The sequence below is a fragment of the Aquarana catesbeiana genome, linkage group LG10, assembly GCF_042186555.1.
Source record: "Aquarana catesbeiana isolate 2022-GZ linkage group LG10, ASM4218655v1, whole genome shotgun sequence".
In the NCBI taxonomy this organism is placed as follows: Eukaryota; Metazoa; Chordata; class Amphibia; order Anura; family Ranidae; genus Aquarana; species Aquarana catesbeiana.
This window is the reverse complement of record NC_133333.1, coordinates 177,838,669-177,860,344: the sequence shown is the minus strand read 5'-3', so window position 1 is coordinate 177,860,344 and position 21,676 is coordinate 177,838,669. Positions and strand designations below refer to the sequence as shown.

At 41.7% G+C, this 21,676-nt stretch overlaps 1 protein-coding gene across 2 annotated transcripts in view; it reads left to right on the top strand.

Annotated features, from left to right (window-relative positions):
* MORN1 (MORN repeat containing 1) overlaps nucleotides 1-21,676 on the top strand; it is a 518,336-nt gene that overhangs the window by 97,176 nt on the left and 399,484 nt on the right. For both annotated transcript variants that reach the window (XM_073602994.1, XM_073602993.1), the window contains exon 7: nucleotides 17,497-17,593. In XM_073602994.1, the coding sequence (XP_073459095.1) occupies nucleotides 17,497-17,593 (97 nt within the window). The remainder of the gene's footprint in view (nucleotides 1-17,496; nucleotides 17,594-21,676) is intronic.

The following is a 21,676-nucleotide window of genomic DNA, read 5'->3' as shown; positions in this document are numbered from 1 at the left end:
CCTCTAATGAGGGGTGGAATCCCTACAGGCTTACTTGCCTTCTACCTATCAATTATTATTATGCATGAACTGTGGAGGCTCCCAAAAATGTATAGATTTAGGATTGCAGATAATATTGGGGTGCCGTGAAGTGGCTTACGCATGTATTTGCAAATGTTTGCAAACTGTTAGACAGGATCATTTGGTTGGTTATAAGCTAATTGGTGAGTTGAGATGGGAATTTTCTTTGGTTTTATTTTGTCTGGGGTACCAATCTTTTACTTTCTTCATCACTCACAAAATAAAGTAACTGTGGTAGCTGGGTGGAATTTCTTATGAAAATTAATTTCAGAGTAACATTTCACAACCGGGAAATATTTCATGGGCCTCTAATTCTAAGAAATACAATTAGGCCAATACAGGGTGCACTGTCACTATTGGAAAACGATTTTGTTGTGTTGGCAAACAGTTTCAAATCTATGGTCAGCATAAGTCTACTATTGTTTAATGCTACATATTACACCTTTTGCACTTTTACTTTTTACACTATAACAATATTTATATTGTATGTTTGTTTATGTTTTTTTGTTTTTTCAATTCATTTAACAATGATGCATTTAGTAGAAAACAAGACATTTTAATAGGACACTCTAGGGTGTGCTTACTGGGACCAGTAAAGACATGAATGGATTAAGCCCAGTCAATAGTCTGAGTCTTTTATTGTAAGGGCTTGAGTGCCTGTATTAAGAAAAGCACTGTAAAAGGATTCCACAGTCAGGGTGCATTACCAGTAAAAGCTAATAAAGACAATTTCTGAAAATAGCAGGAACCATACAGCACCTGCACAGAAGATAAGCAATAATGCATTTTCACCGACATACCAGGGCGAGACTCCATCAAAGGACATTGCAAGGTTACTACAAGAGTTCAGCAGCTGTGTCATCAACCCCAGGCTCAACACTGAGAATCTAACAAAATAAAGCATCTTCTGCAGAGCCATCCCCATTACATGTGTTTACAGTAATAATAAATTACATTTCTAGATGTAATTACACCTGACAATGGGCCAGACAGTGAACACTAATTAATATGATCACCAAATAAAGAAAATATATGATGTTTTACATATACTGTACATAGCTAAACTTTCTTTGCCCTGTGTCTGCCTGTCAATTTTACCATAAATCTTAAAATATGGATCTATTTTTTTATATAGATATGATCAGATGATGGCAAACCTGCTTAGCCCTAAAACCTTAGTTCTAGTCTTTTTGGCCTGCCAAACAATCTCACTTCAGTGCTGCTATATAATCTTTATAGTAAAGCCCCGTACACACGATCGGATTTTTCTGAGGTCAAATGTGTGATGTCAGGCTGTTGGCGGAAAATCCGACCGTGTGTACGCTCCATCAGAGAATTGTTGTCGGACTTTTCGCCAACAAATGTTGGCTAGCATGTCTTCAGATTTTCCGCCAACAAATGTGTGTTGTCAGATTTTCCGATCGTGTGTACACAAGTCCGGAAGCAGAAGCAGTTGGTCTTGTAAACTAGCAGTCGTAATGGAGAATTAACATTTGTGACGTGGCAAATTATGAAATCTCCAAATGCAGCGCACAATTCTCTTCTTCTTTAATGGGATAATAATGAAGCTGCTTTGCTGGTGATTCTGATGGAGCTATTGCAAACACATTTTTAAAGGCTTTTTTTTTCCTAGTGATATCAAGAATAATATTATTATGTTTTTTGTTTTTTTTTATTTGGGCAAGTTACCACAACACCATTATCCTATAGTTTTTAAGATCAAAGATACAACTATGTTGGTGTCCCTTGTCAATTTTACATCGTATTTTTTGAAATGTAACTGCCTACTCCCAAAATGTAATTTGAAGTAAAATACATAGCCAAGTATTATTCTACACAATTTTTTTATTGTGCATTAAAAAAAAAAAAAAATTAGACATGCTATCTGCCAATAGAACTTAACCAAAAAGTGCATTCTATGTATTCAAAAATATAGAAAATATACCAAATCAAATCATTATTCAACCCAAAAAAATAATGTCAAAACAATAACTCCAAGGCCAATAATAAATAACACGTTATCTCCTCCGATTCCGCAACATGTCTGGTTGACAAATGGCCATTCAGAACCGAACTGAAAAGCACAAAAAGAAAAATGCGAACAGAAAAGCGCTAAATGAAAAACACGAAAAGAAAAGAGCGAATCAACGCTCACCAAACTTCTACTAACACGAAATCAGCTGAAGGAGCCCAAAGGGTGGCGCTAAAGAGCTGAAAAACCACATAGTATGTCACTAAGTTCGTAATTGTTGGCCAACATTTGTGTGACCGTGTGTATGCAAGACAAGTTTAAGCCAACACCCTTCGGACAAAATTCCACGGTTTTGTTGTCGGAAAGTCCGATCATGTGTACAGGGCTTTAGACTCTTAATGTGTTTATGTGAAAATCCCAGCAGTAAGATTTTACCTAAGCTGTAGATTTCATTAGAATAATACCTGGGGATCCAGCCATCAATGTTTTTGTTCAGACACCTACTACTATAGGTGACAACACTTTCCCCCTATCTCCCAATTGCTCTACTGTGTTGCTCCCCATGTGCATCCAGTGGCAACTATAGGTGCAGGGCTGCTGATAAGGCAGTACAACCAACCCTCCTGTACTGGGACTGTGCCCCATCAGTTCAAAAGGGGGGCCCGGGCACATGCTGAGCAGGAAGGCCAGCTCTACTCCCTTACTGCAGACACAGATCCTCTTCTGCCTTACCCTGCAACACTGCCGACTTCTACTCCACTCCCTCCCTCCAGCTGTGCTGTAGGGGGACAAGTTCTAGCATCTGCGCCCCGTTTCCCCATACCTTGGCCGGCTTCCTTCCTCTTCTGCCAGAAGCTGCTGCGGACACACAAGGTAATGTTTCAGGATTGGGGGGGGGGGGGGGGGGAGCCAGTAAATATGTCCTATAATAATGATTTTAGTGTATTTTTAGTGAAAATATAATTTGATATTTCTGAGGGGTGGTGGGGGGGTTGGGGAGCAGGGCCCTGTCAGGTAGGCATTATGGGGCCCCATGATTTCTAACAGCAGCCCTGTATTGGTCACAATGCTGATGCTCATTGTTCAGGAATATTCCACCATTTTTAACAACAGAAAGCCAGCCCTGAGCAATTATATGCAGCTGTTGCTGTAATGCATGCATGTAGACAGCGAGAAGCTGCAAATTGACAGAAAGAAATCAGAAGCACTGAGATGCAAAGGATTAAAAAAGGTCAAAACAATATTTTCTAAACATGTCCTTAGTTTATCATACACAGTTCTTTACCACACTATGTCATCTGGGTTTATATCTACTGTTAGGCCTTGTTCACACAGGGCTTGCTACAATGTATGCCTATGTGACGGCTGTGTTTACTCGCATGGGGATGCACAGCACCTGTGTATCCCCGAGCAAGCAGTCCCCTTGATGTCAATAGGAAAGCAGCAGCTGCAGAGGCACAGCAGCTGCACCCAATTGGCCAACTGTGCGGGTACAGGTGCATGTCGCTGAACACCTACTGGTTGCATTTGCGGCCATGCATCTGCACTGATGTTAAATTGGGAGCAACGACTGTGATTGTGCGGCTGCTGCATCTCAATTGACATGAATAGGACTGCCTGCATGGGGATGCACAGAAGAGCTACATATCCCCATGCGGGTAAACACAGCCCTCGCATGGGCGTATGCTGCAGTACGCCCGCTGTGAACAAAGCTTAAAGCATAACCTAGCCCAAAAACAAAAATCTTTCATATATTGCAGCTGACCAGCCCATTCATGTGGTGGCTACATAGGATTTAGTTTTTTCTTAATTTTTATGTGGGGATCCTGCGAATAGCACACGTCCTGCCCCTATGCTGCCTCCTCCCCTGCAACTATGGAAGAAGCCATACTGTAGATGTCACCTAGGCTGGACCTCATCTCTTTTACATGGGGATAAGGAGATTAGTAGTTTACAGAAGGAAGATAAAATAGCATGCTTCCAGTTCATCTCATCATTATCATCACTCCCATCTGTCCCTGATTTCGAGGGACTGTGCCTTATTTGGAACAAAGTCCCTCTATTTCCTTCTCATTTGTCCCTATTTTGGTCTGATCTATATACAGTGCCTTGAAAAAGTATTCACACCCCTTGAAATTTTCCACATTTTGTCATGTTACAACCAAAATCGTAAATGTATTTTACTGGGATTTTATGTGATAGACCAACACAAAGTGGCACATATTTGTGAAGTGGAAGGAAAATGATAAATGGTTTTCAAATTTTTTTTACAAATAAATATCTGAAAAGTGTGGAGTGTGTTTGTATTCAGCCCCCTTTACTCTGATACCCCTAACTAAAATCTAGTGGAACCAATTGCCTTCAGAAGTCACCTAATTAGTAAATAGAGTCCAACTGTGTGTAATTTAATCTCAGTAATTTAATCTAAGCTGTCATGTGAAGCCCTCAGAGGTTTGTTAGAGAACCTTAGTGAACAAACAGCATCATAAAGGCCAAGGAACACACCGGACAGGTTAGGGATAAGGTTGTGGAGAAGTTTAAAGCAGGGTTAGGTTATAAAAAAAATATCCCAAGCTTTGACCATCTCACAGAGCACTGTTCAATCCATCATCCGAAAATGCAAAGAGAATGGCACAACTGCAAACCTACCAAGACATGGCCGTCCACCTAATCTGACAGGCCAGGCAAGGAGACCATTAATCAGAGAAGCAGCCAAGAGGCCCATGGTAACTCTGGAGGAGCTGCAGAGATCCACAGCTCAGGTGGGAGAATCTGTACACAAGACAACTTAGTCGTGCACTCCACATATTTGGCCTTTTTGGAAGAGTGGCAAGAATAAAGCCATTGTTGAAAGAAATCCATGAGAAGTACCATTTGCAGTTTGCGAGAAGCCATGTGGGGGACACAGCAAACATGCAGAAGAATGTGCTCTGGTCAGATGAGACCAAAATTGAACTTTTTGGCCTAAAAGCAAAATGCTATGCGTGGCAGAAAACTAACACTGCACATCACCCTGAACACACCATCCCCACCGTGAAACATGGTGGTGGCAGTGTCATGTTGTGGGAATGCTTTTTTTCAGCAGGGACAGAGAAGCTGGTCAGAGTTGATGGGAAGATGCATGGAGCCAAATTCAGGGGAATCTTAGAAGAAAATCTGTTAGAGTCTTCAAAAGACTTGAGACTGGGTTGGAGGTTCACCTTTCAGCAGGGCAACAACCCTAAACATACAGCCAGAACTACAATGGAATGGTTTAGACCAAAGCATACTCATGTGTTAGAATGGCCAAGTCAATGTCCAGACCTAAATCCAATTGAGAATCTGTGGCAAGACTTGAAAATTGCTGCTCACAAACGCTCTCCATTCAATCTGACAGAGCTTGAGCTATTTTGCAAAGAAGAATGGGCAAAAAATGTCACTCCCTAGATGCGCAAAGCTGGTAGAGACATCCCCAAAAAGACTTGCAGTGAAAGGTGGTTCCACAAAGTATTCACTCAGGGGGGCTGAATACAAATGCACGCCACACTTTTCAGATATTTATTTGGAAAACCATTTTTCATTTTCCTTCCGCTTCACAATTATGTGCCACTTTGTGTTGGTCTATCACATAAAATGCCAATAAAATAAATTTACGTTTTTGATTGTAACATGACAAAATGTGGAATATTTCAAGGGGTTTGGATACTTTCTCAGGGCACTGTAGTTAGTCCTACCATTCGGCGTGATAGGGAGCACAGTGTGCCTCTTTATTACACTGCTCTCGGGGGGAGTGCTTGTACCTAACCTCTGACAAAAAAGCCTTAATTTTGTGTACCAATGACAATGTTTTTAGATTTTCTCCACACTTCCATATGTTTTACTTTTTGTATAGAATCCTTTACTTCCAGCTTCTTTGCCCTATGTTGCACAGCAGAGAGTCTTCTTTCTGTTATCAGATGTATATTGTGTTCTGTAGGACAGAGGTTACGTCTCTTAGGAATATATTGAGTGGACTGGGCTTTCTGTCCTCCCAAGATGAAAGTAAGAGAGCTTTTGTGTAGTGTAGTATAGTGTAGTATAGTGTAGTCTAGTGTGGGTCACTGTTCTCAGTAGACATTGATTATCTTTTCACAAGGAGCTAGAATTGTATTTTCTCTGATGACCTACACATCTTAAGGGTCTCATGGTAAATGCTACCTTGAACCTTTTTTTTTGTTTAATGTGACATACAATTTTGCAATACAATACAGGAAACTGTATTTGAGTAAAGCTAGTGACTTTTTGCTCTTGATGAAGCTGCTGCATAAGCAATGCATACACATTAATTATATTTCAGGTGTAATATTGTGTGTGTGTCAGCACTGTCAAAAATGTTATTAAATAAAGTATATCTCTAGCCAAAACATATTTTTATGTGAAAGAACTAGAACCTCTGTTGGTTTTTATTGTTATACAGTATATGTCCTAATGGGGAGATTTACCCACACTGTTTATCCTGGTGACCATTGGGACAAATATTGATGGTACATCCAACGTTTTACAGTTGTCACTGGAGTAGAAGGTTACATAGTAACATAGTTGGGCTGAAAGAAAGGCAAGTCAGCCTAGTTCAAGCAATAAAAAAAATAATAGAAAACCTCCATATACAAAACCCTTTACTCACAATTGATCCAGGGAAAGGTGAAAAAAACAAAAAACCCTATAACGCATGGTCCAATTTGCTCTAGTGGGGGAAACAATCCTTATTGATCCTCCAATAACAATTGAAAATTTCCCGTATCAACACTCTCTGGTGTTATTAGGGTTGAGCGAGATCCTCCAGTAGGGCAGCTGTTTCAAAAATGACTTTCTAAGAAGGGTTTTCGTCTTACTCTGGTTGCATCTCCAGAGCAGAAAGTGAGGGGAAATTGTCCCAACGGGACAGAAGAAAAAAACAAAGGGAGACAACTGACAGATTTTGAATTTCTGATAACTTTATATCATCTCAATAAGGTTCCTGCTTTGCCTAATTTTAAAACCCGGTATGTTCTAAAAACATGTTACCAAAGAAACAGCCTTTACTAAATATTTATTTGTAAAATAAGGATATTATACAGTACATGTAGTACCCCTTTCCCTGTGAGAGGCTGTTAGGGATCCCCAGAGGTTAGGTGAGCTGACATTGGGTCCTTGACTTCCAGTGAGAATGTGGACATACGGGCACAGTCACTTTTGAGATGCTTAAAAAGTTCTACTTACAGTCTCCACAGGTAAACAGGACCTTTATACCAGACTGGCACCCTGTGATAGTTGAGTATAGAGCAGATGCAGCAACAGGCTTCCTGGGCACCAAAATCCTTGTGAGGTCCAAGCCAAATTCCAGCTTCACCAGCACCTCCAGCAACTGAAGTTCCTCCATGATGCTTATTCTGGGGATCAGCTCCTGATCCTTTCTCCTTCTGGGAAAGCTACCTCGGATAATAAAGTGCAAGCTTAGCGTCCAAAACTCAGGACTTTCTCCACCAGCAGCAGGCCTCAGAAGCAAAAGACAGTAGCACACTTCAGAATTATCAATTCAGCTCAGGCTGACTACAGCCTGGCAGAATTAAAGGGGTTGTAAAGGTAAGATTTTTTTTTTTTTTTAAATAACAAACATGTTATACTTACCTTCACTGTGCAGCTCGTTCTGCACAGAGTGGCCCCGAACCTGGTCTTCTGGGGTCCCTCGGCGGCTGTTTCAGCTCCTCCCCGCAAGCATTCACCACCTTAATGCGAGCTCCCTCGCATGGTGGTGAGTGCTTGCGGGCGCACTCCCGTGATACAGCCGGCGGCTATAGCCGCTCGCTGTATCACTCGGCCCCGCCCCCCGGCGCGCCGCGTCATCGGATGTGATTGACAGCAGCGCGAGCCAATGGCTGCGCTGCTTTCAATCCATCCACTGCAGCCAATCAGCGACCAGGCTGAGCTGCAATGAAGATGACGAGAACGAGCAGCGAAGATTCGAGGCGTCAGGTAAGTAAAACGGGGGGGCTGGGGGCGGCGGTATTGTCAAAAGTTTCTTCACCTTAATGCATAGAATGCATTAAGGTGAAAAAATTTTTACCTTTACAACCCCTTTAAATTTAAAGGTTATACTTACCTGCTCTGTGCAATGATATTGCACAGAGGGTCACTTACCTCCTCTTTGGCAGTCCCCCACCAGTGCTGTCTGCTTCTTCTTCTTATGAGTGTCCCCCCAGCAAGCTGGATGCTAAGGTAGCACCGGTGCAGACACACCTGAGCCAGGCTGTGTGTCCATAGATGCACACAGCTTCTCTTCCTAGGAATTTGACTGACAGAAACCTATGGCTCCCGCTGCTCTCAGATTCTCCTGTGAGACCAGGAAGTGAAGAGAGAGGTGCTGCTTCTGGGTCATCGCTGGATCAGAGAAAGGAGTCAGGTAAGTGTTGTTAGGGATGGGCGGGGGAGAAGCTAGTGAGGTATTTTTTACCTTAAAGGGTTTAGTTCGCCTTTACTAAAAAACTGCCTATGCAGATTGTATTGACTTGTATTGTAACTGTACTGTCTGCCCTCATGTTGTAAAGCACTGCGCAAACTGTTGGTGCTATATAAATCCTGTATAATAATAATCATAAGGGGCGTCGTTAGAAAACAAACTGTGCAGCTCTGACTAGAGTTGAAAATAGCCCTTGCTGCAGGTGTGGGCCTTTTAGGTAGCCCACCTAGAATATTCCCATGATGCTGCTAGGATGTTGCTATGTAAGGCTAGTCATTACTGCACACCCCAAACATCACAGGAGTGAGTTTTTTTCTCGTTTTTGCCCCCCTGATGCAATAACTATGAGCTCAGTATTTGAGAATGTACCCCTGTGGTGGAGGATGCAAGCTTTAATTACTAGGCCTCACTTAGCAACATCCCGGTGGTATTCCAGTCAGGCTTCAGGGTGTACATAAATGGTCTACACTTATAGCAATGCCATTATTCAACTTTAGTCAGAGCATTTTGTTTTTATCTACAGACGCCCCTTACCTGCATTAGCAGTTTTTTAAGTGAACTAACCCTTTAACACAGTGAATGCATGAAGGTAAAAAACAGTGTGTGTAAAATTATTTGTTTTTGCTGCTGTGATATGACTTCCTGTTAGCGGGTGGCTATATAGCCATCCTCCCTTCCTCGCTCCTGAGATGGACTGCAAACTATGGACTATGGGATTTGTAGTGGCATACAGCAGTGCACATTACCACAAAAAATGCACACTGGGGTTGATTTACTAAAACTGGAGCGTGCAAAATCTGGTGCAGCTCTGCATAGAAACCAATCAGCTTCCAGGTTTTTTTTTTTGTCAAGCTAAAGTTAGAAGCTGATTGGCTACCATGCACAGCTGCACCAGATTTTGCACTCTCCAGTTTTAGTAAATTAACCCCACTGCTTGTTCCAAACAGAAGTGAGGGGGGGAAAGTTGAGGTGATGGAGCTCATGGAGGATGTTGCAGGGAGGCAGAAAAACACTCATGAACTATAAGATAACAGCGCCATTAAGTAGTGAACATGTGTATAATTTGTTTTTGCATTATAAGGATAGTGTTTAGTGTCACTTTAAAATACAGTTGGCCAAAAACCATGATAGTTTTTCCTTTAAGACATTCTCTTATGCAACTATGGGAAGGCAACTTTAATCTAAAATGTTGTATTTTTTCCTATTTTAATCATTCCGTCCCTTTAACAATCTATATGCTAAACAATGAAAGCTAGAAGGTAAAAGTAATAGTGTTCTTTTTAATTTCTGTGTCGGTCGTTGTGATCTAGCTCGGTCAAAAGGTCTCAGTGACCAAAGAAGTGTTTGATATAATTGAATTAGAGATGGCAATAAAAATCAAAGAAAAAGATTACCCCTGTGGAGCAATACCAATGCTGGCTATCCGTTCCTCCTGACAGTGCAGCACGTGAGACAGCCGGACAGATGGGAGTGTAGATAACTCCAGGTTATATTTTCTCTGTCGTATTTCATGGATTTATAGTAATCACATAGCTATAAACTATAGAAAGCAATAAATGCTGGAATTCTAATCCAGTCTGTGTATTAGGACACAGAGGAGTATTCCTAGAGGAAAGCTGTGTTTTATTATGCAGGGGTTTGCTTTTAAAGAACTGCAAAACAAATTTAATGTAAATCAAAAATGTGATCCATATGTTTATTTGCTGAGCAATTGATAAAATGATCTTTAAATCCACCATCTTCACTCCATGATAATTTAACCTTATCTGTACACCTGCTGAATCTACAAATTAGGCTGATAGTGAATATGACTGAAGTAGCTGCTGAAATGGGGAAGCAATGGTAGATCAGAGGTGTTTGATTTAAAATAAAGTAAACCTGTATGGGCTGCAACTAATATGCAGCAAGGTTGCAGATGTATAGTCTTATATACATATACTGTATACTATACTATAGTACTGTATAGTGAATACCAGAGGCAGTGGCGGCTGGTGCACCATTTTTGGGGGGGGGGTGGCAAACAAACCACCCCCCTGTTGCTAGCCCATGATAGGAGCGTGATCAATTGCTCACATCAAAATGTGTATAATTTATTCATATGTAATGAAATAAAAACAAATAGATAATACCAATACTACGTATCATGCAAACAGGTAACAAAATATGCAAGACATAAAAATTAAAAATAGGACATTCACCTATGTCTGAGGCGGAGAGACAGCTTCAGAGACACACACGGCTCCAGCATTGTACAAAGAGATATCTTCCCTCTTCCATCCTCCGAGAGCACAGGACTGCTTTCTCCCCTTAGGACGTACACAGGCTGCAACCTCTCCTCCATCCAGCCTGCCGTGAGACAGGTCCACTCCACCCCACAGTCTCACATCAACAATTTAAAGGAGAACACACATACCGTCAACATACCACATAGAACGTCTGAACGTGGACTGGTATGGAACTCAGAAAAACTAACTATCCACCACAGGCTACACCTCCCAACTAGCCATTCCTCTTTATATACACATGTTGGCCTACCGGCCTATACAGACTGTGCCCTGGTTCTCAAGGCTCTGATGAAGAGGTTATCCTCGAAACGCGTCAGCCGATTTTGAACACTCACCTTAACATGGGCTTGTGTTACTTTGAACCTATTTTTAATTTTTATGTCTTGCATATTTTGTTACCTGTTTGCATGATACGTAGTATTGGTATTATCTATTTGTTTTTATTTCATTACATATGAATACATTATACACATTTTGATGTGAGCAATTGATCACGCGCCCTCCATCCACCCTTCTCCATATAGTCTTACTCTGACCACCCCAGGGTCAGTTTGGGTAGTGGGACACGCAACACCATCTCTTTCAGTTCCTCTACAGCTTACAATACTACCATTCCAAACCTAATACACCCTCACAAGCGCAGGAGTAATCTTTCCTTGTCCACATTTAGCCCATGATAGGGCGAGGTATGATCCCAGTCCCCCCCAGCATAGAAGGTACAGTAGCTTGGAGTCGACGGCGGGGTCGTCATTCTCCTGCTCCCTGGGCAGTCTCAGCTCAGTGTCCGTCCAGTTGCCGGAGGACATTGCTGGGCTTGGTTCCCCCGGAGGAAAGGGCGGGTAGGAAGTGCCCAGATAGAAGAAGCCGGCTCGGGCCAGGTGATGGGGGGACACCGAGCCCGACCAGTCACCAGGAGTGCAGGGCATTCTGGAGACCGGAAAGTCGCTTCTTCTTCCGGCCAAGACCCACTTCCTGGTTGGCCAGGAGAAGAAGCAGGAAGACAATAGTGAATATTAACCGCTTGGCATCCGCGCTATAGCCGAATGACGGCTACAGCGCGGACCTACATTCCCGGGAGGACGTCATATGACGTCCTCCCCTGTGCACGCTCCCTGCGCGCGCCCTGCAGGGCGCGCGCCGGGCGCGTTGTGATCACCGAGTCACTGAGACTCGGCTGATCACCGATCTATGTAAGGGGCTGGTCCCGGCCCCTTACCATGTGATCAGCTGTCAGCCAATGACAGCTGATCACATGATGTAAACAAAAGATCGGTAATCGGTTTTTTTTTTTACTCACGCTGACAGCGCGAGTAGAAAAAAAAGCCGATCACCGGATCGGATGTGAGGGACATCGGTCCCCAAGTGGAAGAGGCACATCTGCCTCATCAGTGCCCAATAAAAGTGCCACCTAATAGTGCCCACAGTGCCACCTAATAGTGCCCACAGTGCCACCTAACAGTGCCCACAGTGCCACCTAACAGTGCCCACAGTGCCACCTAACTGTGCCCACAAGTACCACCTATCAGTGCCCACAAGTACCACCTATCAATGCCCACCTGTAGTGCCAATCAGTGCCACCTGCCAGTGCTGCCCATCACTGCCACCCATCAGTGCCCATCACTGCCACCCATCAGTGCCCATCACTGCCGCCTATCAGTGCCCATCACTGCCGCCTCATCAGCGTACATCAATGAAGGAAAAAAATTACCCGTTTAAAATTTTTTAAAACAAAATATAAAAAAATAAACTTTTTTTTAAAAAAAAATTCAGTTTTTTACATTTTTTTAATAAAAAGTAAAAACCGCAGAGGTGATCAAATACCACCAAAAGAAAGCTCTATTTGTGGTGAAAAAATGATAAAAATTTCATTTGGGTACAGTGTTGTATGACCGCGCAATTGTCATTCAAAGTGCGTCAGCGCCCAAAGCTGAAAATTGGTCTGGATAGGAGGGGGGTTTAAGTGCCCGGTAAGCAAGTGGTTAATTCACTAATGTCACACAAGTGGGTGGGCTCCAGGTGCAGTTCTCCTTTTCCCCCGAGCCCACCCTTTTTGCAGCCAGTTGGAGCCTCTGGCTCTAATCATGTGCTTCTAAAAAAAAAAAAAAAAAAAAACCCATTGAAATCCATATGTCTGACGCCCTGCATGGAGATTAGGGGCCAGGCGCATGAGGAGATTAGGGGGGTGGTGCCCCTGCACCCCTAATGGAGCGGCTGCCACTGACCAGAGGTCTCTAAATTAAAGCCTGTGTGCCACATCCAGCCTGCTACAAGATTTTATCTGGCCTGCAGCTAGGGTCAATTGTGCATCCTAAAGTCTGCCATGGACGGTTTGAGTCTCAGTCAGTTCAGCAGGGACCAGCTGAGACTCAAACCATGTATGGGTAGCCTGTTGGATTATTCATTTGATTATCGCCAGTGGCTTTAGCCGGGAGAACACTATAGCTTTGCGGGAGGGATTCCCCCATCAACACTAACCCGTGGTTGCAGGAAAGAAAATCGCACAGTCTATGGCTGGCTTTAATGTCAAAGGATTGAGCATTAAGGTCTGCAGAGGCTGCCTATAGTCTCTGCTTCAGCCTCTGCCCCCTATGTAACAGGACTCTGATGTAAGCTGTATTTTGATTGAGAAACTTATATAGAGAGGACTCTGATGGGATGTAAGGGGAGACTGTGATTGAGACCCAAATATAAGAGAGACTCTGATGGGTACCCTGATGTAAGGGGGGGCTATAATGGGGATGTATTTTTTGGGGCCTGAAAATATTTGTGAAATATATGCTGAGGTCCTCATACTGAAAAGTTTGAAGACCCATGTCATATACACTGAGGCCAGCCATACACAAAGCAAATTTCTTTCCTGCAACCATGAGTTGCAGGAAAGAAATTTGCTTGAGTCCCCCATCAACACAGTCAGTGTTGCTGTGGGAATCCCTCCTGCCATGCCATTGTCTTCTCCCAGTGGGGGAAGCCGTCCCTGCTGGGAGAAGACAGTGATTATCGCTAGAGACTATAATAGCCACTGGCAGAATCCGGCAACTTCATACATTCAGCCTGCCCATTAATGATTTGAACAGGAAAAGGCAGAGATTTGAACCGTGTATGGCCGGCCTAAGACTTCATTTATACAGTGGGCACTAGAGGGTAGCATATATTACCTTTATCTGGCAGGCCACCCGCAAAGCGTTTCTGGAGTTTCTAAATCTTTAATGGAAATATTGACTTTCTTAAAGATGCTATTTGCATATTCAACCACCGTAGTCTCCCATGTGTCATTGCTTGGACCTAGCGATGGGTCATTAAGGTATGGAGCACTGCAATATGGGATAGGGGGTACTTATTCTACCTAAATGCAAGAGTTTAGCATTTCCTTATTTTTAAAGAGGCAACAAATTTACTCTAATTGTTTTGGAAATATATGACATTGCATATGGTGTTAGTGAACCCTTTTTTTTATATGGAGAGCTATACATCTAGTCTAAAATAGGTTCAGTTATGGGAGGAAGAGGGATAGAGGGATTTGGACCTAAAAAAAGGACAGTTGTAGTTGTTTTATTGCATTCAGACTTCTTCCGTTTGTTTAACTATTTGTCTATAGATATGTTAGCTAAGAATGTTTTCCCCATAATCCCTTCCTATATGGTTTGCAGTGTAATTTTGTTCCCATGTAATCGTATGTGAAATGAATCCCCCACTTGCTATATGCTTCTGGCTTTTGTACAAGTTCAGCTTAGTCCCATCTCCGTTACTGTACTTCCTTCCTGTGTTTTTAGGGAGGATGTTCTGCTCTTTAGGCAAACTGCTAATCATGCTCAACAGGTGTGATGCTGAATGGCATTCCTTCTGTGCACATTTCTACAGTCATCTCTAGTTTATTGTTGTATTGTCCTAAAATAGTGGCTTACAAAATAACACCAATTTTGTACAATTGCCAAATTCTTATCCAACAGCATTCATTACTCCATATCACGATTAGGCAACTTATGGCTCTCCAGCTGTTGAGAAACTACAAGTAGAGAAGAACAATTTTTAAATAAGCTCACTTTTTTAGCAGTAACACTTATTCTAGATATTGGGAATCAGTTAGATAATTATTGCTTGTAAAAAAGTCTTCTGGATATAAATCTTCACATTGAACCCCAGAAAATAAAAATTAAAGGGAATACAGCCTCACATATAGCATCTAATTCTAAGTTGGAAAGTCCAAATGTGCTTTCCCTTATTTCCAAACCTGCCCAAAATCCCTGCTGGTGGCAAGACACCAAAGGAGTTTTCTCCATTTGGCCCACTCTCATTAACAAAATTAGGCATTGCAATTAGAATCCATTCTACGCATACACACATGTTGCAAATGCCAGTCAAAATACCCAGTAGTGTATACAACATTACCAACATTTTTTTTTTTTAACAAACCATTAGTGTTAACAATAGTTTATAATGGATAGGAGGAATGCCAAAGGATATAAAAATTAGATGGTTAATGTGATGAGTGCTTTGCATGCCTATGTGACCAGAAAGTCACAAAGGATATCCTTATAGGCAGCAGTCTATCCTGATTTGATTTGTAACTGCAGGTCCTTTTTCAAGCTTAGCAACGAGATAGGCATGGAAGTGGGGATGTGCAGAGGTTCATGTCAGAGTATGTCTCGGCATACCGGATCTGTCAAAATCATGCCATTCCCAAACATACAATTTTCTAACTCCTGGGGCATATGCAAGGGGACTGACTTGGCAGAAACTCCTCTGTTCATCACAATGAGGTTGGAGGAGCCATTCACTGGGAGTGGTGCACTGCAGCACTTTCTTTTTAACCCGGCCAGCCAACAAGAGAGAAAGCAATGGAAAATCCAACATTTTATAGAACAGGAGTTGATGGGAGATCTTCCAGTGGGAGCACCTGTTCCATTAACAACTGTCTAAGAGGAGAAATTTCCTCATTTTGTAAAGATTTCCTCTTACTTGTTGTTGTATCTGTAGGACAGGAAGTAAAGAGAGATATCCCCAATGACCAATCATGCGAAAAGCAAAAAAAACACGCTAACAGGGGTTATAACCCGTCCCCACTCTATTTAAATATTTTTAAAATATATATAAATTTTGGCTATATATACTCTTTAATACCAAGTGCAAAGTCCTTTCCACCATATCATTTTTCATCTCTCCATTAAAAAAGAAGAATTATTATCATTATACCGAATTTATATAGTGCCAACAGTTTGTGCAGCACTTTACAGCGTTAGGGCAAACAGTACCGTTACAATACAATACAATTCAATACAGGAGAAATCAGAGGGCCCTGCTTGTTAGAGCTTACAATCTAAAAGGGAGGGTCAAGTGATACAAAAGGTAATAACTGTGGAGGATGAGCTGATGAAGAAAATGAAAGTACAGTTGTTAGGTGAAGGCAGGAGAGGATTCTCTAAAGACAAACGTTTTTAGGAATTGCCTAAAAATGGATAGAGTTGGAGACAGGCGGACAGATTGAGGTTGGGAATTCCAAAGGATGGGAGAGGCTCAGCAGAAGTCCTGGAGGTGAGCATGGGAGAAAGTGACGAGGGAGGTAGAGAGCAGGAGGTCATGGGTGGAACGAAGAGAAAGATTTGGTTGATATTTGAGACTAGGTTAGTCATGTGGCTGGGGGTCACGTCGCGGATGGCTTTGTAAGTCGTTAGTATTTTGAATTTAATTCATTGGGTGAGTGGCAGCCAATGGAGGGATTGACAAAGAGGGGTAGCAGACACTGAGCGGTTTGTAAGGTGGATGAGTCTGGCAGTGGCATTCATGATGGACTGAATAGGGGATAGTCTATGTAAGAGTATGAGGAGGGAGTTGCAGTAGTCGAGACGGTAGATAACCAGGGAGTGAATTAGGAGCTTTGTGGTCTCATTGGTTAGGAAGGGGTGTATTTTGGAGATAAAATCTCCAAACTAAAATTAGATAAAAATGAATAAAATCAAATCATTTTATTTCCCAAAATATAGTTTTGCATGGCCTTATTTCTTTGTCTGCAATTTAGAAGCACCATAGGGGTAAGCCAAAGGGACTGATGACATCCCTAGGCCAGTAGGACACCGCTGGTCAAATGTCTGTGGCCAGCTTTTAAATGTCAATTAAAATAATCAAGGATTTCACCTGCTTCTCTATTTAATTAGTGGAAGACTCCCCTAGATTTGGGTCTCCCTGCCCTTTGTATTGCGGATAAAGGAAATTAGACTTGGCAACGTCCTTATTTTCTGCAGACGTCTGCACAGTATGTACGAGATCATGTCCCCAAATTTTGCAGGTGTTTTTTTTTTCTTTTTTTACAGAATATGTTTCACACTTGACAGACGTATGAATACTTATTGTTGCGAGATTCAAATTGCAAAGCAATTCTTGGTGTAAAATTCAACAGCAGCTGCTCTGCAACAAAACAGGCAAGAAAAGGCAACCAATTACGGTGATTGCTTTGAGGCAAGATATTTGCTTATAAGGTGAAACATTTGTCTTGCCAGGAACCCTTTTTTTTTTTTTTTTTTTTTTTTCTATCCTAATTCTTTTTTAAGGGGTGCCTGTTGCATAATCTTTAAATATTGTGTGGTCCACCATTCAGGATCTCCGAGTATTTCTATCAAGTTGTTCATTTTCTAGGCCCACCCAGTTTGCTATTGAGAAGTCACAGAAGTAATCCCCTCTTTATGAAACAGCAGGCCCAGCAATCCTAATGTAGAAACATTTTTTTTTTTCAGGGACAGTGGAGAAATGACGTCTTCAGTGGACAAGGAACTATGATTCATTGCTCGGGAGTAATTTATGACGGCCCATGGATCAATGGCCATCCTGCTGGTACGCACTTTATTATGCTATCCAATTATGACTAAGAAAACACGGTAAACTTAATACATTGGCACCATTCCATTGATTATTAGGGGCTGCCTTTGGTATGTGCCACCACGTGTTCAATAGAACCCAGACCAGTCTCTGTAATAAGACAGAAACTTGAGCTTCAGGCCCTAAAGAAAAAAAAAAAAAAACAGACAACAAAAAAACTAAAATAGAGCAAAATTAGACTCGCCAAGAAAGAAAAGAGAGTGACAAGCAACGCTTTTTAGTTTTATTTCAAAGGCATTCGTGCTTTTGTTGCATCCAGTTTCAAATCCCAAGCATCTGTTGTGGGTGTACAGGATTAGAGCAGACTAAGAGAAATTGATTGTTCCATAATAATATATATTATTTTTCTTCTGTTATTTGTGTGTAAATGCCAGGTGTGCAAAAAATAGGATTAAAACCAACCATACTGTTTTTTTTCCTTTCAAATAATTTAGATAATAGTAGAAAACTGTATAAAGTGGAAGCACATAAAGATATATGGATGCATTTCTAGACATAATTTGTTATGTTAAAGGAAAACTGTAGTCTATTTTCAGTAAGTGCATATTTTGAGCTTTTATTATAAGGCTTGCTGTTAACATTTCTTTAAATGGGGCTCACATCATTCTTGCTGGCTGTTTCATATTTTTGATTATTGTAATTTGCATACAGATTTGTAACTGCTCCCTCTGGTGGTCATCTGTATGTGACCAGCATTTCCCGCATAATATCTACTGTAGGCTTCTGCAGTCTGAATAATTAAGTTCTAAGGAACGGCTACCAGTGTTGTAGCAATGTTAATTAACGTTGGAGCTGTGAACTAAAAGCACACTACTGTGCACACAGCTAAGGCAGATCATAGATTATACAATTTTTCTCTCCTGCAACCAACAGTTTCCGGAAAAAAGATTGTCTGATTCCCCTATCAACACAGTCAGTGTTGACAGGGGAATCCCTCCTGCAGAGTTATTGTATTTTCCCAGCAGGAAGGGGGGGAAGCAGGGAGCCGTCTCTCCATGAAGAACACAATGATTATCTCTAGTGGCTACAGCCGCTGGCAGTAGTCTCATGCTTAAAATCTGATATGCTGGATGGATCGACTTGGGTACAATCAGCCTGCCCATAGATTACCGTAATCAAATTACGTCCGGTCTCTGCTGAACCAGCCGAGATTTGAACCATCTATGGCCGGCTTAAGTCTGTGACCAACCTGTTTCTGACAGCAGCATATCTAAAATAGACACACTTGTTTATAGACCATACACCACAAAGGTAAGTATCAAAACCTGTGCATATTTTGAGTCCATGGCGATAGAGAATAGAGATAGAGAATGGCGATATCCCAGGAGTCCATGGGAATTGCCTAATACTGAAATCCTGCGTAATTTCCAGATTGAAAATTATGCAATATGGAGGAGTTAGGCGCCATTTTTCAAGAAGAGTATCTGCCGGGAGGAAGTGGAGAATCTCTGCTTGGGACCACGCCAGTACGCAGTGGCACTACTGCGCAGGCGCAAGATCGGGAGGTGCATACTGGGTGGCCAGCTGCACCGAATCCCGGAAATAAAGACAAGCAGGCTTCAGATGCCCACAACCGCGATGGACTTTGCCTGCTTCCGAGATCAGGTTATATTTTAATGATTTCAAACAAACAAAAAGGAACACATTAATGACATTATCCAAATGGTAAAGTAGAAGTGTTAACAATGCCGGGGGAGCATTTAAAAAATGATTTGGGGACTGGAACTCCGCTTTAAAAAGCCAGGTCTCCTTAAAAAATAGCAACGTTAGCAGTGGTAGTTTCGATATTTCTATCTTAGGATAAAAAGTCTATGCTTCACGTAAATTCTGATTTCCTTTTGTAAGAGGATGATGTCAGAGACCATATCAGCCTAAAATTGCTAAAAAGCCAAAAGAAGGCCTTTGTAAATACAGCTTTAACAAATTATTTGGTAGGATTTCTTCAGTCCACATACATATTAACTATAGTAGAAGTCAGATGTGTAATAACACTGGCACGTCACTGTACATAATTGAATGTTTTGTGGGCACATCAGCAAGCTTTCTGAAAAGTGGTTGTATAAAACATTTCAACACAAACCGATTAAATAAACAGTGCAAACGGACCATGGGAAAATGGAAAACAATACAAGGATTAATGCCCAAGCTTTGGTGAGCTTATCATAAATGGAAAGAAAAGTTTTCTCTAATTTGGCAGTAAAACCTTACGATATGTTGGCAGGAGTAAAATCTTTCCTTTCCCTCTTTAATTCTTGACAGGGGGGCTGGGAATATGAAAACCAGTTGTTAACCACATATAGTCCCTGGTACACACTAAGGTACGGGCTTGTATTGCAATTTATTCATAAGCCACAGAAATCTGATGGATTATGTACCGTTATGCCTAATTGCAAACAGTCAAGGAAACTATATATCGCTTTGGTTATGACAAACCTAATCCTTCAGTGGTCTTGTTCAATCTGCTATTTTAAATATAATGATCCAAAAAGAAAAAGTCTGTAAGCGGCATTGTAATTTCCCTAAAGACTATCTACAGAGCTGCCACCATTTAGAAATTGGCAGTTCGGAAAGTGTTATAAATCTTAGACTTTATTGCCCAGTACAGAGAGTGCAATCAGGATAGATCTTGTTAGAGTGCATAGAGGTTTTCTATAACAAATCTGGCAGAAAACTTAGGATGGCTTCATGCTGCCCAATCGGTCTTGCTACACTTTGCGTTTTTTGTGTGGGTTAGCTGTGCTTTCGCATAGACTTCTAGGATGTCCCGCAGTTTTGGCGTGCTTTCTAAAACAGCAGGACCTAATAGAGGTCTATGGGAAAGTGCAGCTAACCCCCACAAAAACTGTGGGTTGGCTGCGCATTAGCAAAAGCACAGCGGGACAGTGTGAAGCCACGCTTAGGGAAAAAACATCCCTTTGGCAGTCAGTTGCCTGTTTCCAACCTGCACAGGAATACCAAAAAATTAAAGTATAACTAAAGTCAAAACATTTTTTTTTAATTGTGGATAGAGTGGAGAGGGATTAGAACACCTGTTGGGTTATTAGTGCTGTCTGTGCCCCCGTTAGGGAGACTCATCCTCTCTACTTGTCATGTTTACTGTTGTCCCCAAAATTGGGGACAGGAAGTAAAGGATCATCACCCCAATGGGACACAGATAGATTAAAAAAAAAAAAAAAAAAAGGTTTCTCCTTTGAGTTCTAATTTACTTCTATTTGGTTATTCAAAACAGCACCTCCACTGCTGTGCCACACACAATACCAAGTAGCAATTGCTATAGTGTCTAATAAAAAGGACTGCCCCTGCTGCCCATAGCAAATTAGCAATGATGAGAAGGAAAAGACTGCCTGGAATGGGCAAAAAAACAGGGGTGGATTTACTAAAACTAGAGAATGCAAAAAAATCTGGTGCAGCTGTGCATGGTAACCAATCAGCTTTTAACTTCAGTTTGCTCTGGAAGCTGATTGGTTTCTATGCAGAGCTGCACCAGATTTTGCACTCTCTAGTTTTAGTAAATCAACCCTACAGTTCCTTCACACATATTTTTTTTTCTTTTTTTCTGAGTAATAAAAAGTCAACCAAACATGGTGTACATTTTGTCGGCCAATGTGGCAAAAGAAACGTGTTTGAAGTAACAATAACATCAAGGTAGAGTTTTAAAACATTGATAAACAATCTTATTCTTCACACATTTTTTTAAATACATTTTTTTTGTTACTTATAATCTGTTTTTAACTTTAAAATGGTTGTGAAGTCAGAAGGCTTTTTATCTTAATGCATATGCATTAAGATAAAAAAAACCTTCTGTGTGCAGCAACCCCCCTCAGCCCCCCTAATACCTACCTGAGCTCATCTCGATCCAGCGATGTTGCACGAGAGTCTCGACCGCCCGGGACTCCCCCTCCTCACTGTCTGAGACAGCAACGGGATGCTATTGGCTCCTGATGCTGTCAATCAAAGCTAGTAAGCCAATGAGGCTTGGATGCCCTCATAGCAAGCTGCCTACTTTGGGGGCACTCGGCAGGAAAGAGGGAACAGGAG